Here is a 27,576-nt window from a genome sequence, read left to right as displayed (position 1 = left end):
TCACTTAATATGATTTTTCTCTAAGTCTTTCCATTTCCTTACAAATGGGACAATATTCTTTATGACAGCAGCATAGAATTCTATTGTGTATAAATACCATGTCTTTTTGATCCACTCATCAACTGAGGGGCATCTGGGCTGGTTCTGTATCTTTGCTATGGTAAATAACACAACATCGTTGTGCTAGTGGATTTAGTATGTCTTTGTTTCTGGACAATTGGGTAAATGCCTAGTAGTGGAATTGCTGGGTCATAGGGGAGCTGTATGTTTGGTCTTTTGAGGAACTGCCATACTGCTTTCCATAGTGGTTGAACGAGTTTGCACTCCCACCAACAGTGTAGTAGTGATCCCTCCTGGCCACATCCCCTCCAGCATCTGTTGTTACTGGTTTTCTTGATCCTGGCCATTCTAACTGGAGTGAGGTGGAATCAGAGTTGTTTTGATTTGCATTACTTAGACAAAAATTTTTAAAACGCGTCTTTTTCTATTCCACTCTAGACAATGTTGTTTTGAGCTTAGGGTGGTGTTCAGTTTCATTTTCTAATTTAAAAATCACTATTTTCTCAAAAATTCCCAACTGACTTCCTGGTATCTATGGGTAGCAGTGCAACGTTCTTTCTTCACAATGGATAACCTTTTCTGAGAAAGCACTTCAAACAACCAAGGCTCCTTGGGCAGACATTTATTTTCAGTATTTCTGGAATGGCTGCAAGGTAGAGAAGCATTCAGAAACATCTGTATCAAGCTTTGCAAATCATATATATTAAAGGACCAGGTTCATTTTTTAGTTCCAGCCTGTCAAAGAGTGATACTTTTGTGAGATAAAATAATGCAATAACTGGATATAGTCAATTCAAGGGAGATCTCAAATAGTATAACTCCTTAGAAAGCAAACATCAAAGTACAACAAAGTGAAATAGTAGGGCTCACTAAAAAGGAGTAGGGTGGGGTCATTGTTTTCTCTTTAGTATGGAAAAAGTTTTTCTCCACAGAAGATACCTGTAACTGAATTTCCTATTTCATCTTGCTTGAAATGTTTGACTTTAAGAATGCAGCAGATTTGGCAGAAGTCCCAAATTCCCGTTAAATTTTTCCCATATGACACGGAAACAAATATGAAATTGAATATCACAAAGCATGTGGATAAACAGTTTCTCAGGGGAGATATGTAAATCAATTACTAATGTCACAATTCTGGGCCACATTGATTATCATTCATAGCTAGCTAGTAGAACTTCTGAAGTGAATTATCTGATTTTAATGTAGGAAACTGCTTGCCTTCATATACAATATATAGAAAGTAACAAAAGTAACAAAAGTAATAAAAGTTAACAATAATGAAATGAGCTTGTAGAGTATTTTTCCCATTCCCGGGCTTGAGCTCAGAGCCTGAGCACTGTCTTTGGACTCTCTCAAGGCCAGAGCTCTACCACTTGAAGCCTCAGCACCACTTCCAGCTTTTTTCTATGTATGTAGTACCAAGGAATTGAACCTGGGTCTTTGTGAATGCTAGGCAACCATTCTACCACTAAGACCAAACTCCCAGGCCCCGATCTTGCAGAGTTTTTATCTTGTAAAACCAATGGCTGAGGTATGGTTTCCCCACATTTGTTATTTCTGACATGTCTTACATAGACAGTGGAGGTGCTTTCTAAAAGTCTTATGTTTCTTTTGTTTCAAGTTTTCTTCCTCTTTTTTCTGTTCTGAAATCAAGAACTTGATAGTCGCTGGCAGTGATTTAGTGTCTGCTACTCTGAGAAACTCACCTGGACACATCTTGTCTCTTTGCAAGTGAACCCACAGTAGTCTTCCTACAACTGGAGAAAGTATCAATGTGAAATAAGAGAAATCCCCATCAAATGCCACCAGAATGAACTCCATTGTTCTATAGTTATTGGAAGAATTCCAACCAAAGGGATCTATTAGGTGTTTTTCTTGCTTTCTCCCTCTAAAGGATAAAGGAGTCGAGGACTGCTCTGTGCCTTGGGGAAGGGAGAGTGGGATGGATGAAGGCAGAATTTGGAGATGATTTTGGCTTCAAAGGATGCTTGTGTTGAGATGACTTCTATTCATGCTTTTCCATGAATTGTAACACCTCACCTTAAAATGTCTACATGATGAAATCCTTTCCGGTGTATGACTTACAATGTGCCAACAAAAATAATTTTAAAAGAGCCCAGGGATAGGAAGGAAAGAAGACAAAACACATGTAAGATATCACTTTGTATTTTTTTTGGGGGGGGGTGAGGGGCTTAAAGCATAATGAAGAGTTTTCTGCGTATGTGGCAAAACAACTTACCTAGAGAAACTTATTCAGGAGAGATGACTTTCCAGAGAAGAATTTAGTCAGTTTCAATTCTAGCAGAACACAACATAAAGAATGTTATTTCTCCAGGTTCCTCACCCCGTCCTATGATGACCATTTGAGTGTACTCATTCCCAGAGTAAATGGAGGTGCTTTCATTAAATCCTTGCTCCATTCTATGGTGTTGTGAGTTCCTGTGATAAATTATGGAGCAATGGAGGAAAATTCTTTCTTTCCAGTTCTACCCAATCTGGAGGAGGTAGAGACAGTAACATAGCACATCAAAAAATAGAGGCCTGTTATAAGAATGAAAGGCACCCAAGACAAGTGAGAACCAGATAAACAATGAAGGTGGATCAAGATACTAGTCTATTAAAGGACATATTTTCTAGGCTGGGGTATGAAGTAGGGGCTTTCTAGATCTAGAAGAACCTTTAAACTTGTATACCCCTCAGTGGTTTAAGTCTTAAAGAAACAGAAGAAGGACATACCCAAGCTCATAGAGTTGTTTAGTTGATCTGTAACAAAACCCAAGCTTTTGACTTAGACTCTGTGGATCAGTTTAGCTCCTTTTTCACCAAGTCTGATGACTTGGGCGTCCAGACTGAAGTGTGGTGAAAAGAAACTGATAAAGAGAAGGGAAAAAAATCAAGAGTAAATTAAGCCAGTACTCAAAGGGCAGCTTAGAACAAAAAAGCAAAGCAACAAATACCTTTGGGTTTTACCATGAAAATAATAGTTGTAATGTTGATACAATCTAAAAAAGGGTTAAACTACATTAAGAACGCTGTTCAGTGGAACAATGAAATATATAGTGTGGCTTGGATTTAATATCAGTAGCCTTTGTTATTATTATGTAAATTATCTAATGACATAGATGTAAAATAGCTTTCATTTGTATGGAGTGTGTCTATCCTTAAGAAAAACAGATGAGGGCCAGGAGTTTGGCCTAGTGGTAGAGTGCTTGCTAGCATGCAATTGAACCTGGGTTCAATTCCTTGGTACCACATACACCTAAAAAGCTGTAAGTGGTGCTATGGCTCGAGTGATAGAGCACTAGCCTTGAGAATGTCAAAGGACAGTGCTTAAGCCCTGAGTTCAAGCTACAGGAATGGCAAAAAAAAAGAATAACAGGCCAGGAGTTTTAGAAAGGCTTGAGGGGCCCTATAGTATAGTTGAAGAAAATACCCTTTTGGTGCTTGACCTACTACATTGCATTTATTAATATTCTTCAGCTATTTCTAAATACTACCTGTAATTACCATACCACTTAAAGGTAAAGTTTGTGCTTGAAACAGACTTACCCAAGTGCTTATGGGAAAATAGAACTGTTCCACATAAAGACAAACCAATCACTCATTGAAATGTGCATGGACATTTAGCTGAAAAATTCCTTGAAAGTCAAACGTAAAAATTGTTGTCTTACTCCAATACGGGACCTTGAACTAAGTACCTTAGCTTTTTCATTCAAGGCTCATGGTCTAGCTTTTGAGTACAGCTCTACTTCTACTTTTTCTTGGTTAATTGAAGGTACAGTATTAAAGACTTCTGCCAAGCTGGTTTTGAACTTCAATCTTCAGCTCTCTGTCTCATGAATAGCTAGAATTATAGGATTGAACCATAGGCACCTGACTTAGACATCACTTTTTTTTTCCAGTCATGGGCCTTGAGATCAGGGTCTGAGCACTGTCCTTGGACTTTTCTCAAGGCTAGAACTCTACCACTTGAGCCACAGCCCCACTTTCAGCTTTTTTTCTATGTATGTGGTAATGAGGAATTGAACCCAGGTCTTCTTGCATGCTAGGCAAGCACTCTACCACTAAGCCAAACTCCTGGTCCCTTAGACATCACTTTTTAAGTCAATCTTTTTACAAGCTGTACATTATGGTAATGATATGTGATTAGGTTTGGGAATTACTACTCTATACAGCTAAACGCATAGTGTGTGTGTGTGTGTGTGTGTGTGTGTGTGTGTGTGTGCGCGCGCGCGCGCGTACTTTATGGAAGTGAATGAATATATCCCTCACCCAAGGTATACATTGAAATCTATATTCCCAATGCAATGACATTAAAAGGTGGGAATAGTAAGGGTAATGAATTCATAATAATGCCCATACAAAAGCCCCTAGCCCTCTTTCTGTCACTTTGTGTTGCTCAAAAGAACCCTCTCCCCAGGGCTGGCCAGGGCTGGCACCCTGATCTTGGCCCTCTCAAACTCTGGAACTGTAAATAAAAATTTGTGTTGTTTATAAGCCACCTTGTCTACACAACCTTGTTTTGGCAGCCCAAACTGATTAAGAGAGGAAGGTAAATGGTTAGGAAAGTTCCTGGAGGGTCATTTTTGAGGGTCTTTAAATGGAGAATCCAGGCAAATTGTGTTATCTAAAAAAGATATTCTGTGTTCTGGAATGACAAAATATGGCTGAAGGAAGCAGAAGGAAAGCAAAGCAGGTGCTGCGTCTGCAAACTATAGATAGGCCTGCATTCTCACACATTGAAAACAATGAAGAGCTCTCAACAGGCCTGAGATACACATCCATGTTCTGACTAGATCCCTCCAATAGCTGGATGGAAATTAGATATTGGGGTAATCTTAGTCTAGTGTTTTTGTCTGCTGTGGCTGTCTGGATTAACTACACCTGTTGTAAGCTCTTTGATGTCTGTGGTCTGTTACTTATAATCTTTCCCCACTCCTGTATGACTCATACTAGGAGAAGAAAGGCAATAGGCAAGAGAGAAGGGAAGTGAAGCAGGCCCAGTTCTGTGGTAAGAGAATTACCATAGGTAGGTGCTGTTTCTGTAGGCTCCTCTTGTGGCTAAGTATCATGAACAGGCTATGTGGATTCTAGAGCGTCACTTGTTTTTCCTCTAGTAGGCTAATAATGGTCCTCTGCCTCTGTCTGGGCTTTCTTCTAGACTATAGCCATTCAAAGTGTGGTCCCCTGCAAAAGCAGCATCTGGGATCACTCAGGAGTTTTATTGATCTGCAAGGTATAAGATCTCACTCCATATCTAATGGGTCCAAAATTGGATTTTAACAGTATTCCCAGGTAATTTATATTCATATGGAAGAAACACGAGTTCTGAGCAATTTTTTCTAGCCTCCCTTTACCCCCAGTTCTCTCTCTCTCTCTCTCTCTCTCTCTCTCTCTCTCTCTCTCTCTCTCTCTCTCTCTCTCTCTCTCTCTCTCTCTCACACACACACACACACACACCCCTGAAATAAAGAACTGAAGCAAACTTTTCAGAGTATAACCCATCCTTAGTTCATTTTATATCCTAAATAAAACCTGCCAATGATCACGGCATTGATGTTATAAATCTCTAGTGGTTCAGAATGTAAGATTGTTTTTCCCAAAGAATCAGTGATGTGGCCTTAGGAATGGAACACTACAAACATCCCTCCAGTTGGCAGGAAAAGTAAGTTAAATGGAAAACATTTACTCTACAAGTACTTTTTTTCCCTACACATTTAAAAAAAAGACCTGGCTTTTGCCACTACTTGATAGCTAGTAACTAAGTGCCAGGATGAAGAAAGAAGAATAAAGAAAGAGGAAACTAATATTCACAGAAAAAGAACTGGAAAGAACCAATAATACTTGGCTTAACAATGAAAAAAAACAACTAGTGATAAATTTTTAGTTAAAATTTAATGTAACATAAACTAATATTTTGTGACAGTGAGAATTTCTTGAAAGGAGAAAAAATTGGTCATATGCCATCATTAAATATATTCAATACATCATTTAACCACCTGATTAGATTAAGAATAATTGCTCTGAAGAAGTAGTTCTCTAGTGTAACCATAGTATAGACTGGTAGGATGAAGATGCCACAGCAGTTGATTTTATCCATTCTCAATTTACAGACAGCAGAAAATATAGTAATCAGATAGAACATGTTCATTGTATAAGCAAATTTTTGTGGTTTGCCCTAGGAAAGTGGTAAGAGATGATTCTTATTTGAATCACAATGTACACAGGCCTTGAAGTCTACTGATTGCAAAATTATTGTCCTCAGATGCCATTGATGGAAATGTATATTGGTACACACTTTGGGGTTAACCAAACAATCCACAACAAAGTCCCATGTAAATGAAGAAACTAGGCCAGAAGTAATTCATGGCATTTCACAACCATGACCACATGAAGACCACCTGATCATCAAGTGTGCTTCATGAAACTGGCAGGAATTCCACACATCATGTTCCAGCAGAATTCGGCAACCTAGCCAGTGTAACATGGTCATGGAGGATCCTCAATTAGCATCATGCACAGGCTCTACCAAAGCAAGAGCTGAGTTTTGTGAATATATTTTACTAGCCCTTAATAGTTCATCTCATTGGTATCCACTATATAACCTTTGAATGTATGTAGAAATGGCAGTGTATAAAAGGTATATTAAATAGCTGAGAATATCAAAGATAGGACATTTTCAGCAAGTCTAAAGTACCATAAAAGTCATTCATTAAGAACTACTGCTAGAGAAACATTAATGATCAAAGTCCAACCTATTTTGTGACAGTATAGAAATTCTGTAACATTGTAAGGCAATAGTCTTTTTCTTTCTCTTCTCTTTTTTTCTTTTCTTTTTTTGGGGTCATGGGTCTTGAAATTGGCCTGGGAGTTGTCCCTGAGATCTTCAGCTCAAGGCTACCACCCCAACACCCTGAGCCACAGTGCCACTTCCCATTTTCTTAAGGTTAATTGTAGATGTGTCTCAGATCCGTTTGTGCCCTGGCTGGCTTTGAACCTTGATCCTCAGATCTCAGCCTCCTGAGTATCTAGGATTACAGGTGTGAGCCACTGCACTTGGCTTGTAAGGCAATAGTCTTAAACAACTTTTCTTTTCTTATTTCTGGTGAATGCCGGTAAACCTGCTGACACTTGCCTAGCAATTCTACTCACTTCCACAATCTCAGTCTATCTAGGTTATGAATAGGTTTCAAAGCCAAATTGATTGGTTTGTAATGGAAGCCTAGATGGCTGTCTTGCTTGACTAAGGACATTGGCCCTGGCTACTGGAAGGCAATACTCAATTGAAAGGCAATCATTTGCCATTTGCTAAAGACTTTTCCTTGTAAGACTGTATGGGCAAATACCACTCTGAGTAAAACCTACACTACAGTGGCCCTCTGTAATATTTCTCCCTATATATTGGCCTCCTCTTCCCCATGAATATACAACCAAGACTGTGAGATAACAAAGGTATCCATATACAACAAGTACATTTTGGTATAAATACATCCCATAGATTGTATGTATTAAACATTCAAATTTAATTGGATATCTTATATTTTTACTTCTAACTTTGTACCTTCAACTCAGCATTTAGGACACTTCATAGCAATTCAAGATTTGAGTATATGTGTCGGTCATGTCTAGCCTCAAGGAACATAGAGACTATGAACTTGTTCTGTATATCCCAGAAAAACCCAAGATAAATAACCAAACCAATACTGAATTACAAACAGTGGATGAAACCAAAGACTGTGGGAAGGGGAATGGAGGGAGAAATTTAAGTGATTAGGGTCTTTGGAATATGGGAATGTCCAATATTGAAGACCAGGATTAACCTACAGTATACTTAGCTGAGGTAGGTGTGACTGCTCTTTAGAAATGACTCACAGAGAGGAATGGAGAGCTGGAAAAGGAACCCAGCATTGCATTTGGTTTCTTCAAATCCACAACTTTTTCTGACTTAGGTGTTCATTAAGGGAACCCCAAAAGCCTACAGTAAACAGCAGGCATTTCCTAGGGCTCAGCCTCACATTCAAACTGAGGTAGAGATTAATATTCTGCACGCAGTACTAAAAAGTGGTGCTGGTGATCTTTGGAGCTCTGTGGAAGCATCCCAAATATTCTTGTGACAATGAATAAAACAGGAGAAAATCTGAAGAGTATAGAGAATGAGTCTATGTTCTGTCTCCTCTGTCCCAGCTTTTCATGCTCTCAGCTTTCTATAAGTAAAATCTTTTGATATTTAATTCAAATTATGCATGTACTTGCCACTGTGTGTTTATGTGTGCACACGTATGGACATGTGTACATATGTATGTGTGTTGGTTTGCAGTTAAATTTAAAACCATCTATGTCTTATCCAAGGTTCACCCTGTGTTCAGTAAAGCAAACAGTAAAACAGGTGGAAAAGAGATTAAAATACGTGACTTATTCTGGAATAGTTTGCAGATTTGCTGATTGCCTGGTGGCTTCACTGGAATTTGTGGATACTGAGGAGTTTCATTAGTGGAGCGAGTCTGGCTCCTCTTGGTAAATTGTAAGGATTCAGCGACATATTTGAGGATTGCGGCTGGCTGTGTGGTGTGATAGGGTTCTGTCTCATCCGCCTATATCAATGAATGTTTGATTTACAGCTTCTTAGAAAACCCAGAGCACCCTTTCCTTTTGCCTTACTGGCATGTGTTATACCTGCAAAGCACTCAAGGACTGAGGCATAGTGGGGGGTAAATGGTACCCATTGAATAATTTTCCATCTAAACCCTATATATTCAATGATTTCAGAGGAAGTGCATCCATTAGCCCCCACCCCAATAAATGCTGTTGGCAAATTGAGTATATTTCCTCACATCCTATAATCTCCCCCCCATCCCTCCCACCCTCCCTCTCCATCACATCTCTTACCTTGTAGTGCTCAGGATGATGAAAGCAGGGGTGGGGAACAGATTATGCAGCCAGGTGAAATTCCTCCAATGATTTTTTTCTTCTGCGACAAGCTTGTTCCTTCTGCTGCTCCCAAACCACCTTCCTGTGCTTTCGTAGCATGGGAAACAGTGGCTTTCTCCTAGCAGCTGAAAGCACAGCTAGGGCACAGCCTCTGTGGCTGTGAGCTGGGACTTTTTTGCAAGCTGATCACCATCTCCAAGCAGCCATCCAGGGAGCTTATGGCTAGTGGCAGCTCTGGCTCACAACCCTGCCCTCTCTGTCTTGCAGATTAGCAAGATGAATGTGAAATGCCTCTCTCTCAGCTTCAGCTTTGTCTTCCTAGGAAGACTGTCTAGTCTTCCTAGTGCAGATTAGAGAAGGCAGCTCAGCCAGGGCTGTGCACCATTCCCTGATGCCCAGACATCAGAGCTGTTACTGCAGAGGTGTTTTCTGTTTTCTCTGATGCAAGAGGATATCTCATCTTTTTTTTTTCATATACCTTTTTCTTTTTGCCATGTAACTGTTGCCTTTTGAATCTATTGGGTGAAATACAGTGATGGCTTTTATTCTGGATAAAGGAACGTGCTAAGCCTGTGAGGGTGCATGCATCATGGATTGGATCAGCAGTTAGACTTTGCTCTAGAGTTCAAATCTAATCATTGGGCAGCCATTCTCTATCCACAATCATCGGATTTCAGACTGAAGTGTGACAAAGGGTGAAGCATGTTGAACAATGAACAACGGAGCAACTGTCTGAATTGTTCCTTATGGGTTTGACTTATTAGCTAGAAATAATTTGTAGTTACAAATAGCCATGTTAGTAGCATCTAAATTAACTAAAGCTGTCTCATAGTTGCATGATGGTATTCTAATCTGAATGCATGATATTCTAACTTTACATGCTTTCACATAATAAAAGCTGTATTTGTAGAAATTTAATAAATTAAGCTTTGTTTGACTTCTGTAATGGGGGAACAGATTAGCAAAGTTTGATATTCATTTAGTGATTGCTATGTAGCTTGCATTATTGTAAGTACTTGGTATGAATTTTCTAATTGAATCCTCACATGTCCACTTGATAAATGTAAAATATTGGTTCATAAGGTTAAAAAAAAGTTACTATAAAGATTTACTGATGAAGTTTGGATTTTGACTGAAGAAGTTTGATATCAATTAATAATCATACTTAGAATTTCTGAAGTCAGGTTTTGTTTTTGAAAGAGTTGATTAAAATATCCTTAGAACAAGGTAGGAAATTACTGATATGATAAGTGTATTTATTTATTTTTTGTCCCCATCAGAAGGTGGGATTAAAAGCTATTTGTGCTCTTATGAAACAAAGAACAGTACACATGTATTGTCTTTTCTCAAGAATAGTTGTCTCTCCCAGATCTTGTTGTAACAGTCCAGAGAAAACTGGACTGGGACATTCCGTAGAACCCTGTGTCCATTGTGTTGTCAAAAGCATGTTAATTAGGCTGGCTAAGCAGTGAATGGTTATAGTACTTTGAGTCCTTAGTGAGATGAATGTGTCCCAGAGGATGGGAGAAAAACTCTTACCAAGTTTCAAGAATGTTCTTTAAGTTTAAGACCCCTAATGGTCCTGAGAATGCTATAAAATGCCTTCCAAAGACCAGAAATTCAATATTGCTTTTTCTATCTCTTACCACTAAGAAAAGAGCACAGTATTTTCTACTAGCACAATTAGTAATATGGCTCTGTTCTATTTACTTGTGAAATGGAAAACTAGAAGATTTCATTAGGCCCAGTGCAGGAAAGGGTCCTTTAGCAAGTTCAGGTTTCTATATAAGAAGTCTTGCCACTTGGAGGGTTACAATTTAGCAGACTCTGTGGCACTAGTACTAAAACGACACAATGGAGTTTCCTGTAAAGTCCAGTAAAGGAATTACAACAAAGAAGATCTGTAAGGGCCTGGAGCCAGACCATAACATGAGTAGCAGATAGGTTCTGCTTAGCAAAGTAAGTTCTGTACGGCTACTGGGCACAGGTAGAGACAACACATGACTATGACCAGGACACAACATACTGTTGGTCTTTCCAGAACTCCCAAGACATGAGGTTGGGTGGATTGTAAATAAGAGTGCCTCATATAGTGTGAGACAGCATAAGAGAAGGACTGATGGGCAAAAGAAGGCTGAATAAAAGGTTATCATCATTCCTCTCTTCCCGCAAGGCTACCCTACTGCCTTTCTCTTACCTCATAGTATTGGTTGCCTTGAAAGTTCATTTTGACAGTCAATAACAGCTGTATGTAGTCAATGCTGGGTTTTAGATAGTTCAACTTGGTCTGTGAGCATAAGCTGAAAATAGACTGTATGATGCTATCATCCCATTCACAGCTCATTCCAGTGGTGGTGGGGGGGAGCTATCCCAATGGAAAGAAAGAGAAATAGCTCAAAATAGGAATAGACATGGCTTTTTTGAGTGTGTGTATGTGTGTGTAAGGCTGGTACTAATTGTTATTATTGTATTTATCAATGACGCTGTCAGCTATAACTAGGACACAAAATGTAAAAATACATCATTTATGATATAAATATTGACATTAAAAAACCTAGTGCTGGATATCTATATCTATATCTCTCTATATAATATTCTCTCTATATCTAATCAATTTCAATTGTCTTTGAACATACTTTGCAATTTAGTACCAATAAGAACCGATAGAGCTTCACATGTTTGATCATTCTTAGAGTGTAAAAGTCTGAGTACACGTCTTCATTTATGAAAGCTAATTATTTCATGAATTACACTGTTATGAGAGGAAAGGATTCACCTAAGAAGTAAGAAAATTTAAGGAATCAAGAATACCTTCTTTCTTTCTATCACCTGTCCCTCACATAAATGAGGAAAGCGGTAGGTCAATTGGGGTAACAATGTTTTGCCTTTAACATTGTACATGTTCAGTCAGTCATGGTCTTTATTAGGAAGTGTACAGAAAACTTGCAATGATGTACCATACTATAACTCTCTCTCTCTCTCTCTCTCTCTCTCTCTCTCTCTCTCTCTCTCTCTCTCTCTCTCTCTCTCTCTCTCTCTTTACTTCGGCAGTATAGAGATTTGAGCTCAAGGCCTTACACATGCTAGACTTTCTCAATATTGATGAGTGGTGTTCTTTTTACTGATTACTCTTAGGATAGGGTCTCACTTGTCCCTTGGGTATATGCTTAAGTATCAATTCAACTACTTTTCAGGCTTCCTGCTATTGCTGGGTTCACATACTTGTGCTACTGTGTCCAGTTTACCCCCATGGAGATAGAGTCTTGTGGGTTTTTATACCTGGGCTGGTAAAACACAGCAATCCTTTCAATCCCAGCCTCCCACATATGCTGGGTGCCAGGGTTATTATGAATTTTTCTGCCCTGGCTGGCTTTCAATATGACCCTCCCATTGTGAATCTCCCAAGTAACTAAGATTATAAACATGAGATAACAGAACCTAGCTATACTCTAACTTTTAAAATTGTGAAAGATCAATATGGCAATGGCTTCTCCAGATACAGGAAGTAGATACTCTTCACTTAGCTTGTAAGACTAAATGTTTTTTTCTTTCAAAATTTGATATTTGTGACAAAATTTGATATATGAAATGAGTTTTCACTTTAACATGTTAATTCTATATTTAGGGATATATCCTGAATATATCATCAGCCGTGAGGCAAATGTTGATATACAAGGTTGTCTATTGAATATTTACCTATATTACTGGAAAATTAAAACCAATCTGATGTCTGAAAATTAAGTAATGCTTGATGAAGAGGTATTATGCCCTAATTATGGAATAATAAGCATTAATTTTAGAACATTTAATGACAAAGACAGTGTACATTAAATAAAAAGTTTTGTGTTTACACAATAACCCAAACATGTATGAACTTTCGTTGGTGTAAAAATATCCCTGACAATCTCTTGATCTCAGATTTTTAGTCTCCAGAACTATAAGACAAGTTTCTGTTGATCCAACAAAAACCAAAGCAATATCTACAACAACCAACCCTCCCAAGGTTCATGAAGAAAATGTAAGGATGTGTGAATTCTGAATTAGAAGTATTAAGAAAAGTTGCACTTTTTAATTTAGAATTATTGTACCATCTTAAGTCCCACAGTGGCTTGTATTAACAAGTGGTAATAAAAATGTTCTCATGTAAAGAATACTTGACTTTGGTGACAGATTGGTATCTTGTGTGGTAAGCGGAAGCACTGTTTTGCACATAGTACTCTGAGAAAATCAAAGATTCCTTCTGTAAAGATCCTAGTTTTTCCCTGTTTAACTCTCAGTAGTCTTAGTTATAGGATTTGGTCACACATGTATTATGGGAACAGCCTTAAAATTCAATCTCTTTGTAGAATAGCAGTAGAAACTGACATCTTATTATTCTTTGATTATTAGTAACTAAAAATGCTTCTAACCATGAATGATTTGGAATCCCTTCTCTTCTAAAATACATGCATGTGAAGCCTGAAATGAGGCACAGAATTGTGGGGCATACAGCCTTGCTTAATTGTTGTGACAAGAAGGCTGACATCCATTCAGGAAGGTATTTATGAAAAAGGAATTTGAACATTACAAGTACAGGGAGAAATGGCCCACTTTCACAAAACAAGTGTATGATTTCAGAGTCTGCTGAATTAGCAAGGGGGTTATGAGTTATTATAAGCAGAACCCATACAATGACATATGCAATTCAAATGTACAGATATTAGTATTTTTTCAAAGAAATGATTCTCTTTGTCTGTTTCTATAGAATACTCATTCATTTTGACTCATCCCCTTCAGGAAAGTGGGATATAGTATTTTTACCAATACAAATCTCTCTGCACCATTATAACAGAATACAATATACTAATATTTTTTTATCGGGAACAGCAATGTTTTCTCACAACCTACAGGGCTGGAAAATCCATGAGAGGTTCATTTCCTCTCTGCTTCCAAGTTGACAGCTTATTGAGTTGATGTCTGTAAGGAACACTGTGTCATTCCACGGTAGAAAGCAGATGGGCAAGCCAGCTAGATGCTGTATGAATCCACTTTAATCCTAGTTGCCAGGTAGGCTCCCTGAGGACCTGTCTGACCTCTTAAAGGCTCTTCTTGTTAATCCTACCACATTGGCCATATTGTTCTTAGAGGCTGCTTCATTAAATTAAACAAATATTTATCTTGGTCTCTCTGACTATCCTGTCCTCTTGTCCTTCTTCCCTTCCCTCCACCCTCTTTCTTCTTTCTGTGCTCTCTGGTTCAGGGTGTTGCATAAGGTTTGATTCTGATTATCCTTTCAGAGGTAAGAAGAATAAAACATTTGAATTTGAAAAATTCAATACTTTAACTTTTATAAGCTATAGCTACTATGATCTTAGCATATTCTTTGGTGCTTGGGCTTTAATTTGTACATTGTTTTGCTTTGTCAAGAATATTCACAAAAAGGGAGTGTCTTTCCTAATTTTTAGAGACTTTAAGATGCCTGGCAGCAGTTCTGAATGATATTCTCACTGTGGACTCACAACAGGAGGAAACCATTTTTTTTCTTGTTTCTTTCAATAATTTTTACCGAACATCTGCTAAGAGTTCCCAGGGGTATATTTTGCAGAGGATTGAAAAATGACTGCTGGTAATGCATATTCTGAGACCTTCAGAATACGCAACACAGATAATATGCATGACGATTTAATACACCCATGAATGGATCTTATATGGGGATCTCAGACCAGCTGTTCTCTCCTAAAGAAAAGCAGAGGATTGTGAGCTGAAGCCAAAAGATCCAGCTTCAAGTAAGGAGCTAGAGAGATTTCTGCCTTCTTTATAAATATCCTTCTTGACTGTGGATTCTGGCTTGTAATTCTCCAGTCTTACAAGGCCAAAAAGAAGAAAATATTAAGTCAATTTTAAGCTCACATGGGAATCATCCTACTCATCTGAACACATTCTCAATCAATATTGAAAATGAGGAGGAGAAGTCTCCTCCACTATCTTAACCTAACTCACATCACCTTCTGGGTACAGAAGCGACTTCAGATTTCATGTAATCCTCTGTCTTAAAGGTTGCTCACCAGGCACTTGTGCCTGTAACCCTACCAGCCAGTCATTCCTGCTCCAAGACCGTGAGAAACGTCAGTTTATTCCTATGATTTGCTTTCTGGTTGATTTTTTAATTTGGTCTTATTACCAAGCATACAAAACAAGAATTGTGTTCCTATGTTCCATTTGGAAAAGTCAGGATCTTAGGGTATAACATGGACCTTTGGGTCCATTTTTGATAATGGATCTTTGTCCTCTAGCTCAGTAAGTTTGATCCCTTCATACTTGTTGGTTTTGCCCAAGGTCATCTTTTCTAATTGATTTAGCTTTCTGTTCTTAATTCATCAATTCCAAAAAACCACTCTGGGGGAATGGATTTGGAATCTGGCATGTTGATAACAACTTAGGACATCTCTCAGATATCCTTGAATGTGGCCTTAATCTGGGCACTGGGCACCAACTTGTCTGGGGGAATGATGATGCTAACTTTTGAAAGAAGTGGCCTGGAATATGTATGAAAGAGAAGAGCCATGCCGCTGGTGACTCCATCTCCCCAATGTAAGGAAAGGTCTGGGATATTTTTGTTATTCTTGACCCATAGAAGGAAAAAAAACAAGAAAGTCATACTACTTCTAATGATTCAATCTCTAGTGACCTTTTTATGTTAACATCCAGGCACATGCTTGGAATCTGGGTCATTAAATGAACGGCCTTGGTGTTTGAAGGAAGAATAGCAAGCACTGGTCTACGTGGAAGAGGGAGGCAAGTGTCAGTGTTGATGAGATTGGGTGGAGGGTAAGATGTATGACTTAATGTTCAGGTGAGTGCGTTAGTGGCTTTGGAGATGCTCATGTTTCCATGTCCTTTCACCAGGAGGATGGAGCTTCCACTAAATGAGATGCTCGGTGATGTGACCAGACCATATTCACTGAGGCCACTTCGATGAGAACTCTGTCAATAAACAAGAAAGGGAGTAAGACTGAAATGAGAGAAAGTCAGAATTCTTTGGGAGATAGACTTGGAGCCCAGGACAAAGGAGTGATTTTTTTTTTTTGATATCTTCTTGGCATTATTCTTGGCATTACAAAAGATGTCACTAAATGCCAAAGACTTGAGGCAGACTTTTAGAAGAGAATGCCAAAATAATTGTGGGATCGTGCTTGTGGAGTAAATACTAAAATTCTGGGAAAATTATTTATGATTATATAAAATTTTTTCGCTTGGATTTATTGATAATTCTAATGTTTTTGTTTAATCTTCTGAATTACATTCTTTTGACACATCAATAATTCATGTAACTGCTCTTTTGAGACATCTGATTGAAAACTGAACACCAGCAATATTCTTTTTCTTATTTCTACTGTCTTCTTTAAGGTTTGACACATCTTTTCCTTTTATGGGTTAAGTTTACCTGAGAGGCATTTTGTTCTCAAATGTAATATGAATTTATGGAAGATAGTTTTCTCTAGTGCTCCAATCTTGTTTATAATAATAAGCTCTTTTGAAATCTCATAACAACTATCTCTAGAGTATCACAATTAAATATTAATGGATTGGGCTTGAACTACCAAACATCAATTTCTAAGGGACAGAACCAAAAAATTTCACACCAACAAAGGGTAAGAGCTATTAAAAAGTCTGAGATTCTCGCTATTTATCATTGGTGTTTTGTGTAATGGTGATTTATTGGGAAAAGGTACAATGCTCTGAGTTTACCCAGCTTCCAATTCTGTATTGTAGCTCAAGCATACTGCTTTTGTTTGCAACATAAATCATGTCTGGACACAAGAGACTCTAGAACTGCTAGTCTTTAAGTTTCCCTATTATTTTTCTTGTATTTCCTTTTCAGGAAATTTTGATGCAATGATTAAGTTCATATTATCTTTCTTAAAACACCTATGTTCCAGAAATATTATACTGAGAATTTACAGGAAGATACTTTATGTCTATTCAACTTTATGGCATTTGATGGCTTTTTTTCTTTGTTTTACATTTGTCTTGCTATTTTTTTTCAATCTGAATCACTTAGTAAAAAGATTTATCTCCTTTTGTCATTTGGCAATGAAGTTTTATTTATTTTATTTTTGCCTAATTAAAAACTTTCATATTTTAAATAATACTATGAAAAATTTCACCATTTAATCTCTTTTTTCTTTCTTTTTTCACATAATTTTTATTGTAATTAATAGAAGAGTTACATTATATTCACCAGATAGAAGGTTCATTACTTCAAAAACATTGATACCCTTTCTAATGTTTTGGTTCCCATTTCCCTCCCCCTACCCTTCCCTTATCTTGTTTTCTCCCCTTCCCCGTAATCTCCCCATCCACTTCTACTGCTGGCCTGGTATTCTGTTCCCAAATCCTGTAACTTGCAGATCACTTGCAATGTAATTTCCTCAAAAAAAGTCTTCCCAACACTTTCTAAGATTGTTTACATCACAGTTTCTAACTTTCATATTTTCCTTGGTCTCATGTGACTGTTGGTAATCATATTTATGTTCGCTTTTTACTTTATTTTTCTCCTTTAGCAGAAGGACATTTCTGTGAGAGCTGAGGCATTGCCTTTCTTACTCTGCTATTGTGTTCCCACAGCATAGTTCAGAACTCAGTGTGCAATAGACAGGGAATTCTTGAAAGCACTCACCACATATACAACATTGAAATAAAAAATAACTGTGTTCTTGGTAGAAGTATACTGTTTGACTAATTTTGAACATGTTATTTAATTCCAGTAAGTTCATTTATTCCTTCGTAAAATGGAGATGAGCATCATAATTTTAAAAATTGCTTTAAAGTGGATAAGTACACTACCTTTAATTTTGAACATTTAATTCTTCAACTAAATTCAACAATTAGTGTTTAAGTAAGAAGGCCCATTAGATTGTATTTTTATGTTAGTAGATATTTGCAATTATGTTCTAGCCAATCCATTGTTTTGTTTTTCTGCTGAGAGATAAATGTCCATGTGTATTAGTTTGCTCTAGTAGATACTTCTTTCCTGTTGTAACTTCAATTTGATTTTACTTCATGCTATGAAAGAGAAAGGTTATTAGTATTATTATTACTATTATTATTGGTGGTACCAATGTTATTAAATGGGTGCTTTAGCATTAAATCCATACCCACAGCTCTTCTTTTGCTTTAGTCATTTTTCAGATAGATTCTCGAAGTTTTTGCTACAGATTGCCTTGAACACTAATTATTTTCCTCTGTGCATGTATCACCAGCACACACCACCACAGGTTGTTTTCTTTTTTTCTCTTTAGACTGGGCTGGCCTTGAACATCAGTCTTCCCAATGTCACTTCTCAAGGATCTGGGATTACAGAAACACACTATGATACCCAGGTTTATTTTCTGTTTCTTGCCATTATTTTCAAAGTTTCGAGTGAAAGAAATTGTTTTCTATTTCATCTGTTTTCTTTGTTGCTAAATTCCTAGTACACATGCTTGAGTGCCTCCTAGATGTCTCTAGCACAGTAAAAAATATAATAAGGCTTTATGGAATGAATAAATGAATATTCAAGACATAATTTATAAATAATTCTATTTATTTAACCTATTGCCAGAAAAGCAGGACTGGTGCCAGCTTATGGCTTCTCATTCTATACACAATTAGGTTGATAATCTGGGTAAATTGCAATTCATCCAGTATAAATCCTTTAAAAATCAGGAACTTTGCTACTGTTTAACACATACTATCTGTGCATCACAATATTTAAAATAGGGCTTAAGAAAAACATCCACAAAGACATATTTAAATTGATGTGAATGCAACACAATTACTATTATGATCTTACTGAATAAAGTAGTATGTATGGATAAAATAACCTTGTGTTCTCTGGATATATAATTTACTGATCTTACATAAAGACAGTAATAATTTTAAAATTTCTCATTTCGGCAGAAGGGAGAAATCCTCTTTATTTGCATTCATACTTCTTTATATCTTGCCTAAGAAGTAAGACAGAAGAAAACAAAAAGATTGGTTTGGTTTTGCCATGAGCTAGAATTTCCATAAATTTGATTTTTCAGGATAACATGAGCTTTTTGACTACTGGTCACTCTTTTCCTTCCTCTATTTAACTAACTTTAGCTGAAGAGGAAGTGCATGTTAAGCAGCATTTCTTTACTTGCAGTAAATCAAATTAAGAGTTGTTCAACTTTTCAAGCAGGACAGGAAAGTTCTGTGAAGCCTTTTTTCTCAGAAGAACAAGGCATTCGCTATTCACAAGACTCCAGTAAGGAGGGCAACAAAGAGAGCTAGAGAGCAAATTGCCAGGACTTAATAACAATCCAAATGACCTTTCCTTTTTACAGGAAAGGGTCACTGATCCAAAACAGGCTATTGACACCAACAAGAAAGAAAAACGAACACAGGGATTCGGAAGAGTGAACTTTAGGTTAGTTAAACTGAAACCACCTGTTGGCCCCAATCATTTAATTAAAAATAAATAAACGTAAAGCTTTAGATACACCAGATATGGAAAGTTATTTGGAGGAATTGGAAGGAGCCTCAAGCCATCCTTTTCCCTTCAGAAATACCTCCCACTCATTCATTTGGCAGCATTCATTCACCCATTCATTCATTCTGGGGGTCCATCAGTTTCCAGACAGACTAACCTGGAAATAATTACAATAATATGACAAATAGCCATTCAGACATGAGGCACAGGGAAGGATTTTGTGAAAGTTGCCTGGCAGTATTTTAAAAAGGTTTTGGCCAAAGAGTGACATTTGTGTGCAGTTTTAGAGAACCTGGAAGATTTATTTTTAGCAGGAAGATGTGCACAGAACTCAGCAAATAAGAATACTTTCTTTTCAAAGAAATTGATATACAAAGAGCAAGTGCAAAGCATCAGTTTTTGCTTGCGTCATGTGAAAGATTATTATGTCGTTATCCCAAATGCCAATCTTAAACTTACTTTCAATAATGGTATGACTGCTTTTGCATGTTTCGTTCCACAGAGTCTCCAGTAACCAAAGCTGGATGACTAATACCAATGTCAGGGAGAAATATTTTCAATGGGCATTATTTGTTTGAATCACTATGGTAAAGAAACGCGTTCAGTGACTGGCCGATTAAATAGTGTAAATGTTGGGAAGTATTTCTAGGGTGGCTATTCACAATGGCTGATCCGCTCATGGATGCAATGCTACTGATTTTTCATTACTGAGGCAAGAATGTCTTGATTAATGTCTTTCACTTTCCTTTGTTCTCCCTCCTGGGTCTTTTGGCCATGACTTCATGGGAACTCCACGGTTGCTTGGTAGAAATATTTGTACAGGGAAGACAACTCACATATTCTTTTTGAAACAGCTAGCTATTTGCTGTCTTCATTACTCTGACCTCTTGACTCCAATCAGTGTTTGTTTTTTATTCTTAACAGATTCAAGAAGATAAAAGTTAAATATTTGTAATTAAGGAAAGAATCTTACATGAAGAAAACGTTGTTAGGAATGGTGACATTGGCATCCTGAGTGCTGTAGGTACATTATGTATACCCTTGGTGTTTCTGTTATGTTTCAAAGTCAATGAAAACCTCATGTTCAAGGGGAGATGGGATAATGAAAATGTAGTGCTACATGTGAATTGCTGAATAATGATATTTTATTTTATCAAAAGAAGTTAGTCTATGATAAATATTTTGGCTTTTTCCCCCTTTGGCTCAAATAATCAATATGATCCATCAGTATTTCTCCAAGCAGCGTAATATCATGCACTTTTGCTACTTGAGAAATTTTTAGAAAGTTTGTCACTGACAATTTCAGCAGAAAGAATTGTAGGTAAAACTCAAAGACTCTCATTCAAGCACTTATTTGAACCACTATCTGCTTTAGTCTTTTTGATAGGTATTGTCACATAGAGATGAATAAAATAATCTAATATCCTCAAATGCTAAGTGTGTTTGCAGATAGACCTTAATTCTGTACCATGTAATGTGGTAAGAAGAGTCTTCAATCTAGATTTCCAGAGAGGTAAGACTTGATTCATGATCTAAAGAAGAGTAAAGAGGAATAGTAGAGAGGAAGCATTTCTTACATAAGACCTACAGTAAAGGGCATTTCAAGGTCTAAGGTACTTTGACTCATAAGAAGGAAAAGGATGATCAACAGGCTTATAGGGCAAGTGTGAATTATTTTGTGCCTTGAGAACTTACCTAGAATGTTAGAATTTGACCTTGAAATCTGTGAGGCACCATTGAAGGACTTATAGCTCGTACATGACCAGATTTGCAATTTGGAAATATGCTGTACCGTAAAAAGAAAACAAAACATTGATCGTCCTGGATGCAGGGAGGGAGGGAAGGCTGTGACTAATCCAGGTGAATTTTAATGAGTGCTTCATGGAGTAGGATGGACAAAGAGACGTGAAACACTGAATTCTCTTAGTTTGGTGAACCATTTGTTGGAGGAACAGGAGAATGACCAAGATGTATTATTCGAGCAATTCTGATGCTTTTAGATAGGTAATTGGGAATAGAAGAGGGATCATTTTTAGCAAGAATAGAACAGGAGGAGAAAAGTAGACCTGTTTGGGAAAGTGCACACATGTATTTCAGCATATTTTCTGTTGTCTAAGACTACCCTCCAGCTAGATGAAAAAGAAAGAATTGTCTGAAACATTAGATGATCTCTACCACAGCACGTTATATTTCAAGGGGCCATACCTCTCAGGTCATATTTCTATTTCTCTAGTGCATTTGGGCTCCAGCTATATTTGGTTCAGAAGATACAATACAAGTCCCAAGAAATTATGACAACTATATTCCTGTGGTCTTTGTGGAGACACACTTCACTGGCCAGTCGGACAGGGGGATAAGTAAGAGAATTTTGGTCAGTTGTCTTAACTGGTATCATAAACAGCATCAAAAGCAGCTCAAGTACAACATTAATAATTTGAGGAACACTTAAAACAAGAGGCAGAGGATTGTATTCACTATCACATTAGGCAAACAGAAGCAGTCTTTGCATTGGAGAAGATCCCTGTGGTAACTGTAAATGTGTGCCTCTCTTCTTCCTGTCAAGATAATTGTTGTAGAGAACAAAGCTTCCTTTTAGTATAACTCTGGGATAATTTGGAATCCACAAAAGCATGGCCAGAGACCACCATTCCCTCTGAGAGTTCCCATCTAATGACTAAGCATAGAGACAGCAGTGGATCCAGAACACAGGCCACTCCTGTCATGGCCATACTTTGCACAGGGGCTTCCTAGTAGCTGTGATTGGAGGCTCTTCCTATGGAACTATTTTTCCATATTTCTTGTACGGATTTCAGTTCTTCCATGTGGTCAAAAAGTTTTATTTATTCTCCTTTCCTTTATCATTCTTCTACATATAGTATTCCTTCCCATTAGACATTTAAACATACAGTTTGAACATATAGTTTCTGGTTCCATCCCTATTTCTTGGAGAGCCAGAACTGACATATCGATTTCTATACTATACTGGCAAAGTTTCCACATGAGAAGCCTGCATTATTCACGCAGATGGTCACTGTGAACCTTACCTGCAAACCAAAAGTGTTTTACACTGCTTTTTCCTGGCAAGAGGCTTTTTCCACAGATTGGCTGAAAAGAACATTTGTGAAATTCACAGGAAGATACAGAGAGCCATGGATATGAGTAAACAAAATGTTCAAGCAAAGAGTCACACAAATTCTTCAAGTTGATAAACTAGGGCATGTGAGAGGTACAAGCTGATGCTAAATCATTGAGGAGCATCAGCATGGAAAAAAAATGGAAAATGACTAACTCTTGAGGACAGCTAAGAAGAAAGAAAATATTAATGGTAGGAACAGATGGGAGATGAGACACAGGAGCTACTGGATGAAAGAGTTTTAAGAAGGAAAGATTAGGCAGCGCTACCAACTAGCAGATCAGAAGTCAAAGATAAGGGGGACAGATTCTTCCAATATGGAAGTTACCAGGGCCGGTGTTTGGCCTAGTGGTTAAAGTGCTTGCCTAGCATGCACGAAGACCTGGGTTCGATTCCTCGGTACCACATACATAGAAAAAAGCTGGAAGTGGTGCTGAGGCTCAAGTGGTAGAGCTCTAACCTTGAGAAAGTCCAAGGGCAGTGCTCAGGGCCCTGAGCTCAAGCCCAGGACTGGCAAAAACAAAACAAAACAAAACAAACAAACAAAAAAAAACAATATGGAAGTTACCAATGGCCACACAGGACAGAGGTAGTCATATAAAGGGAAGTAATTCCTAAATACCAATTATAATAGAGGAGAGCTTGAGTGTGGGTCTTTATTTTAAGCACATTTGTTGGGGCCAGGAGTTTGGCTTAGTGGTAGAGTGCTTGCCTAGCATGCACAAAGACTCCGTACCACATACATAGAAAAAGCGAGTACTAGCTTAGAGAAAGCCCAAGGACAGTTGTCAGGCCCTGAGTTCAAGCACCAGGACTGGCAAAAAAAAAGAAAATTTGTTATTTTGTCAAGGAAATAAAGGGACAGGCTGTAGAAGGAAATGGGAATGTGGCAATAATTTTTATTTTAAACATGAAATTTTTTATTCCAATTTTGACTAATTTAGACCTATATTTTTTGCCATTCTGTACCTCAGTTTTATCATCTGTCAAATAGAGAGAAGGTAAATTTTCTCTCTTTGAGTGATAGTGTGAGTTTATATGGATGAAGTGGTCAGGAGAGTGCTTGGAACATTAAAAAATATATATAAGAACTTGCTTTTGAATTTTTTGTCCCCTGTGGGGCTTGAACTGTGGGCCTTGGAACTATCTCTGAGCTCTTCAGCTCAAGGCTAGTGCTCTACCACTTGAACCAACAGTGCCACTTCTGGTTTTTTGATGGTTAATTGGAGATAAGAGTCTCACAGACTTTAGTGCCCGAGCTGGTTCTGAACTTTGATCCTCAGATATCAGCCTCCTGAGTAGGTAGGATTACAGGTGTGAGCCACTGGCACTCAGCTTGCTTGTGAAATTTTGTGTGCAAAATTAGTTCTTCCTGAAAGGAGGTCAATAGCTCATAGAAAGGCAAAGTCAAAGTGCTATCATTTGTTTGTTTTTCTTTCAGCGACAGAAGAAAATGGCCAATGCAGTCATTTAAAAGAATAATTACCTTATAATTTCCATGCTCCCTATGAGGGCAATAAACCTTCATTTTTATCCTAGCTAAATCCAAAGCTTTCATGAACTAACTAGATGACAGTGACTTGAAAGTTTGAAGGAAAGAGCTGAAATTTATAATTGCTCTCAGGGGGCATGGGGAAAATAGTGTACTGGGGCTAAATAGAAATGTCACCAATAAAGTAGTTTGGATATTACTACTTCATACTGGTATTGTTTGGTAACGGTAAACACTTTAAGTGAGAAAACCAAGTTAGTAACTGGATTTAGCTATATCTGAGATGGAAAAACAAGGAAGCAAATGAGTTTAGGGAAATATCAAAGACGTATTTAAGTGATAGAGTTGGGGAAATGGGCCACAGAGGAAAAAAAGATAAGTAAGGTCTAAAAGTCACCGGCATTGAGGAAGAAGGAATGGGAACAATAGCCGGGAAATCTCTCTGAGGGCAAAATATGGAACAAGTTGGATAGACAACATTGTGTAATGTAGGAATAATGGAAGTAACAATTAGAAAACTTTAGAGAATATCACTAAATGTTATAGAATTGATGAAAAGATGAAAATTACTGAAATGTAGAAGGTCAGGAAGAAAGTAGGTAAAGGAGTAGATGAGTTTCAAAAATGAACTTCAATGCCATCTTTTATTTTCCCCCAGTCCTGGGACTTAAACTCTGAGCCTGGGCACTTGAGATCTTTTTTCTCAAGGCTAGTGCTCTTCCCTTTGAGCCACAGCATCACTTTTGGCTTTTTCTGTTTATGGGGTACCAAGAAATCAAATCCAGAGCTCTGTGCATGCTAGGCAAGCACTCTACCACTAGACCATATTTTCTGCCCAGCGCCATCTAAGATAATGGCAGAAATGTTTCCCTTCTCATCTAAGACTATAAGTTATTAGTGAATGTGGAGAAGACACCAAAATGAATAGATAGCATTGAAGGCAAGTACATAGGGTCTAAATGTGGTATTTTTGCACTAGGATATAGGACTTGCAACACTGTACATGCTAAGCAGTGTTATCTTGCACTGTTCCTTTCCACTTCATAGCTTTACAGTAAGGTGGAGTGCAAATTTCTCTACTTGCATACCTACTGTAGTGGAATGAAAGCAAGATAGAAAACCAGACATTCATTCATTCATTCATTCATTCAATGGAATGAGTTTACTGTGCATCTACTTTTTGCCCAGCACTGTTCTAGTTGCTAAGAATTGAGTGAGGAGCAAAGTTAAAAAATAATTCTGCTAGTGGAGACAGGCATTGCATTTGTCAACTAAAATATACATTATAGAAAGAAAAATGTTGGAGAGAAAAAAGAAGTCAAAGTAGAGAATGAATGTATTAGTAGAAGAAGATGATAATGTAGGGTTGTTTATTTCCTAAGGTATTAGGAGGCATCCTCACTAGAAGGAGAAGCTGAACTGAGAAAAAGTCTTAGAAAGGAATGACTGTGGAAATGGGGACAAGGATTTGAGTGAGTTCATTCTTGACATTTGTTTCCTTGGCAAAGTTCTTTGCTGAGATGAATCTTATGGCAAAGGAGATGAGTTGTGGGTTTGAACTGTTGTCAATGAAACCAATTAAAACATCTGTTTTCACCTCCCAGCTAATGATCTAGCAATGTGCTTTTAATTTGCATATTATTTTTGGTCACACTTTACCCAGCCACTGTCTGTTGCAGTCATTGAATGGAAAATATTGCTTACATTCTATCAAAGTTTTCCCATTTAGTTTATAAATTTTGTGAACTGATACATAATTTATTTTATTATTCATGGAAAAAAGAATCACATAACTTGAAAACCAGATGCAAAAATCACTAAAGTCCCCAGAAGGCTATGAACTCCCATATTTGAAGAAGTCAGGCAGAAAGAGTATTTCAGTTACAGAATGGAGTTCCAAATTATGTTCTTAAATAAACTTAAAGGGGATTAGCAGAACACTTGACCATTTTTTTCTTCCATTTTTCCTTTCTTTGGAAGGAACAAATGCATTTATCAACCACTAAGGTGATCCAGAAAAACAAATCAGAAGTCTATCTTGCAATTTAAAGATTCCATTAGAACTCAGAATGCTATAAAAGGGAGCTGACCTTTAAATAGTGACATTTGTTTAATAAAACAGGAAAGACTCATCACTTGATACCCTTGATGTAATAAAAAGTGGGCCATTTTCTCTAAAGCACTGGGACTGTGGAATACTAACTAATCAGATACCATATGCCTTTAGAAGACGAGTCAAATGTTTTAAATATATAATTTTGTGTACATGTGGGAAGTTGCATAAAAATGACTGGAGGGCAAAAGAAACATCTGGGACCTCGATAGTGCACAGTGAGAGAGTAATGTCCCTGGGAATTTTGGTGGTGTAAATTGCCTGACTGGGAGATCATGCCCACAATATTTTTCCATTTGCCTTAACTTAGGCCTTTTTCTATTATGGGAATTCCACCATTAGAAATTCATTTATTTTTGTTTAAAACTATGCTAACATAAAGTCCAAAACTCATTACACTTTTTACCATTTTTTAAATTTTTTTTATCCATTTCCCATTAAATCTTAGTCTTTTAGCTCTGGAACTTCTATCATGAGTGTGTCTGCTCTCTTTACTCTACATGGCTTTTATTACTGGTCTGATATCACCTGTGCACTGATTTTTCTGTAACTTTCTTTTATTGCCTTATGCTTTCTCAACCAATTATTTCCTGAACAACAACATAATACCAATTTATGAGAGACTTAAATATGGATCAGAGACTAGAACTAGAGCATGACAACATGATTTTATTTGAGAAAGAAGTCAAGAACACATTAAAATTGATGTTACTCAAGATTACGGCTTATAAGTGGAACACATGTGATCTATACACACATCTAGACTCATTCCAGTGTCCTTGGTTTGATCACAATCTAATTTCCCAAAAATTTGTTGTGAGAACTTCTAAACCAACGTGTCTAAGCATTCCTTGTATACATTCCACACCTATCTATAGATTCTTTCTAATGGTCCCATTATCTACTGTCCAGCTTACTATCCTATTTCTAGTCTTAATTTCCTGTAATCAGCCAAGTAATTTATTTCAGAAAGATCTCTTAAATACAGACTTGTTAAATACCATTTGTCTGATTTCAATGAGTTTCTGTTTTCTGTTGGAATAGGTCTTACTCTCTTTTCATTGAATACAAAGCTCTCAACACTATCCTGGTTTGCCTTGGTGTTGCATCTTTCACTACCTTTCTGTTCACATTATTGTCCATCTGTATGAACTAAGTGCTGTAGTTTTATCATTCCAAGCAGCATTTGCACTTATAGTCCTGGAGTTCTCCTTCCCATGTCTTAGTAAAAGATTTTTCAGAATATTCTCTGGTTGTCTCCAAAGAAAAGTGATTGTCTGATTGCCTTCAGGACCCAGGTCATTTTATATATTTTGTTTGTTTGTAACAGGGTCTTCTATATAACCCTATTAGTCCTTAACTCATGATCT

The 27,576-nt window shown here is 37.4% G+C and overlaps 1 protein-coding gene and 1 long non-coding RNA gene across 2 annotated transcripts in view; one reads left to right on the top strand and one right to left on the bottom strand.

Moving 5' to 3' along the window:
- Positions 1-20,462, top strand: part of LOC150048863 (uncharacterized) — a 103,605-nt gene extending 83,143 nt beyond the window's left edge. The window contains exons 4-5 of the mRNA XM_090354403.1: positions 19,323-19,405; positions 20,393-20,462. Coding sequence (XP_090210529.1) covers positions 19,323-19,405; positions 20,393-20,423 — 114 coding nt within the window. The 3' untranslated portion in view covers positions 20,424-20,462. The remainder of the gene's footprint in view (positions 1-19,322; positions 19,406-20,392) is intronic.
- On the bottom strand, positions 1,767-2,947 carry LOC150048864 (uncharacterized). Its single transcript, XR_016539110.1, has 3 exons — positions 2,797-2,947; positions 2,300-2,358; positions 1,767-1,817 (listed from the first exon to the last, which is right to left on the bottom strand). It is a non-coding gene; the product is annotated as an uncharacterized LOC150048864 (long non-coding RNA).
- Positions 20,463-27,576: the final 7,114 nt, after the last annotated feature.

This window comes from Megascapheus bottae, chromosome 21, assembly GCF_031878675.1.
Source record: "Megascapheus bottae isolate mThoBot1 chromosome 21, mThoBot2.hap1, whole genome shotgun sequence".
Lineage (NCBI taxonomy): Eukaryota > Metazoa > Chordata > Mammalia > Rodentia > Geomyidae > Megascapheus > Megascapheus bottae.
This window is presented reverse-complemented; position numbering and strand designations above follow the sequence as displayed.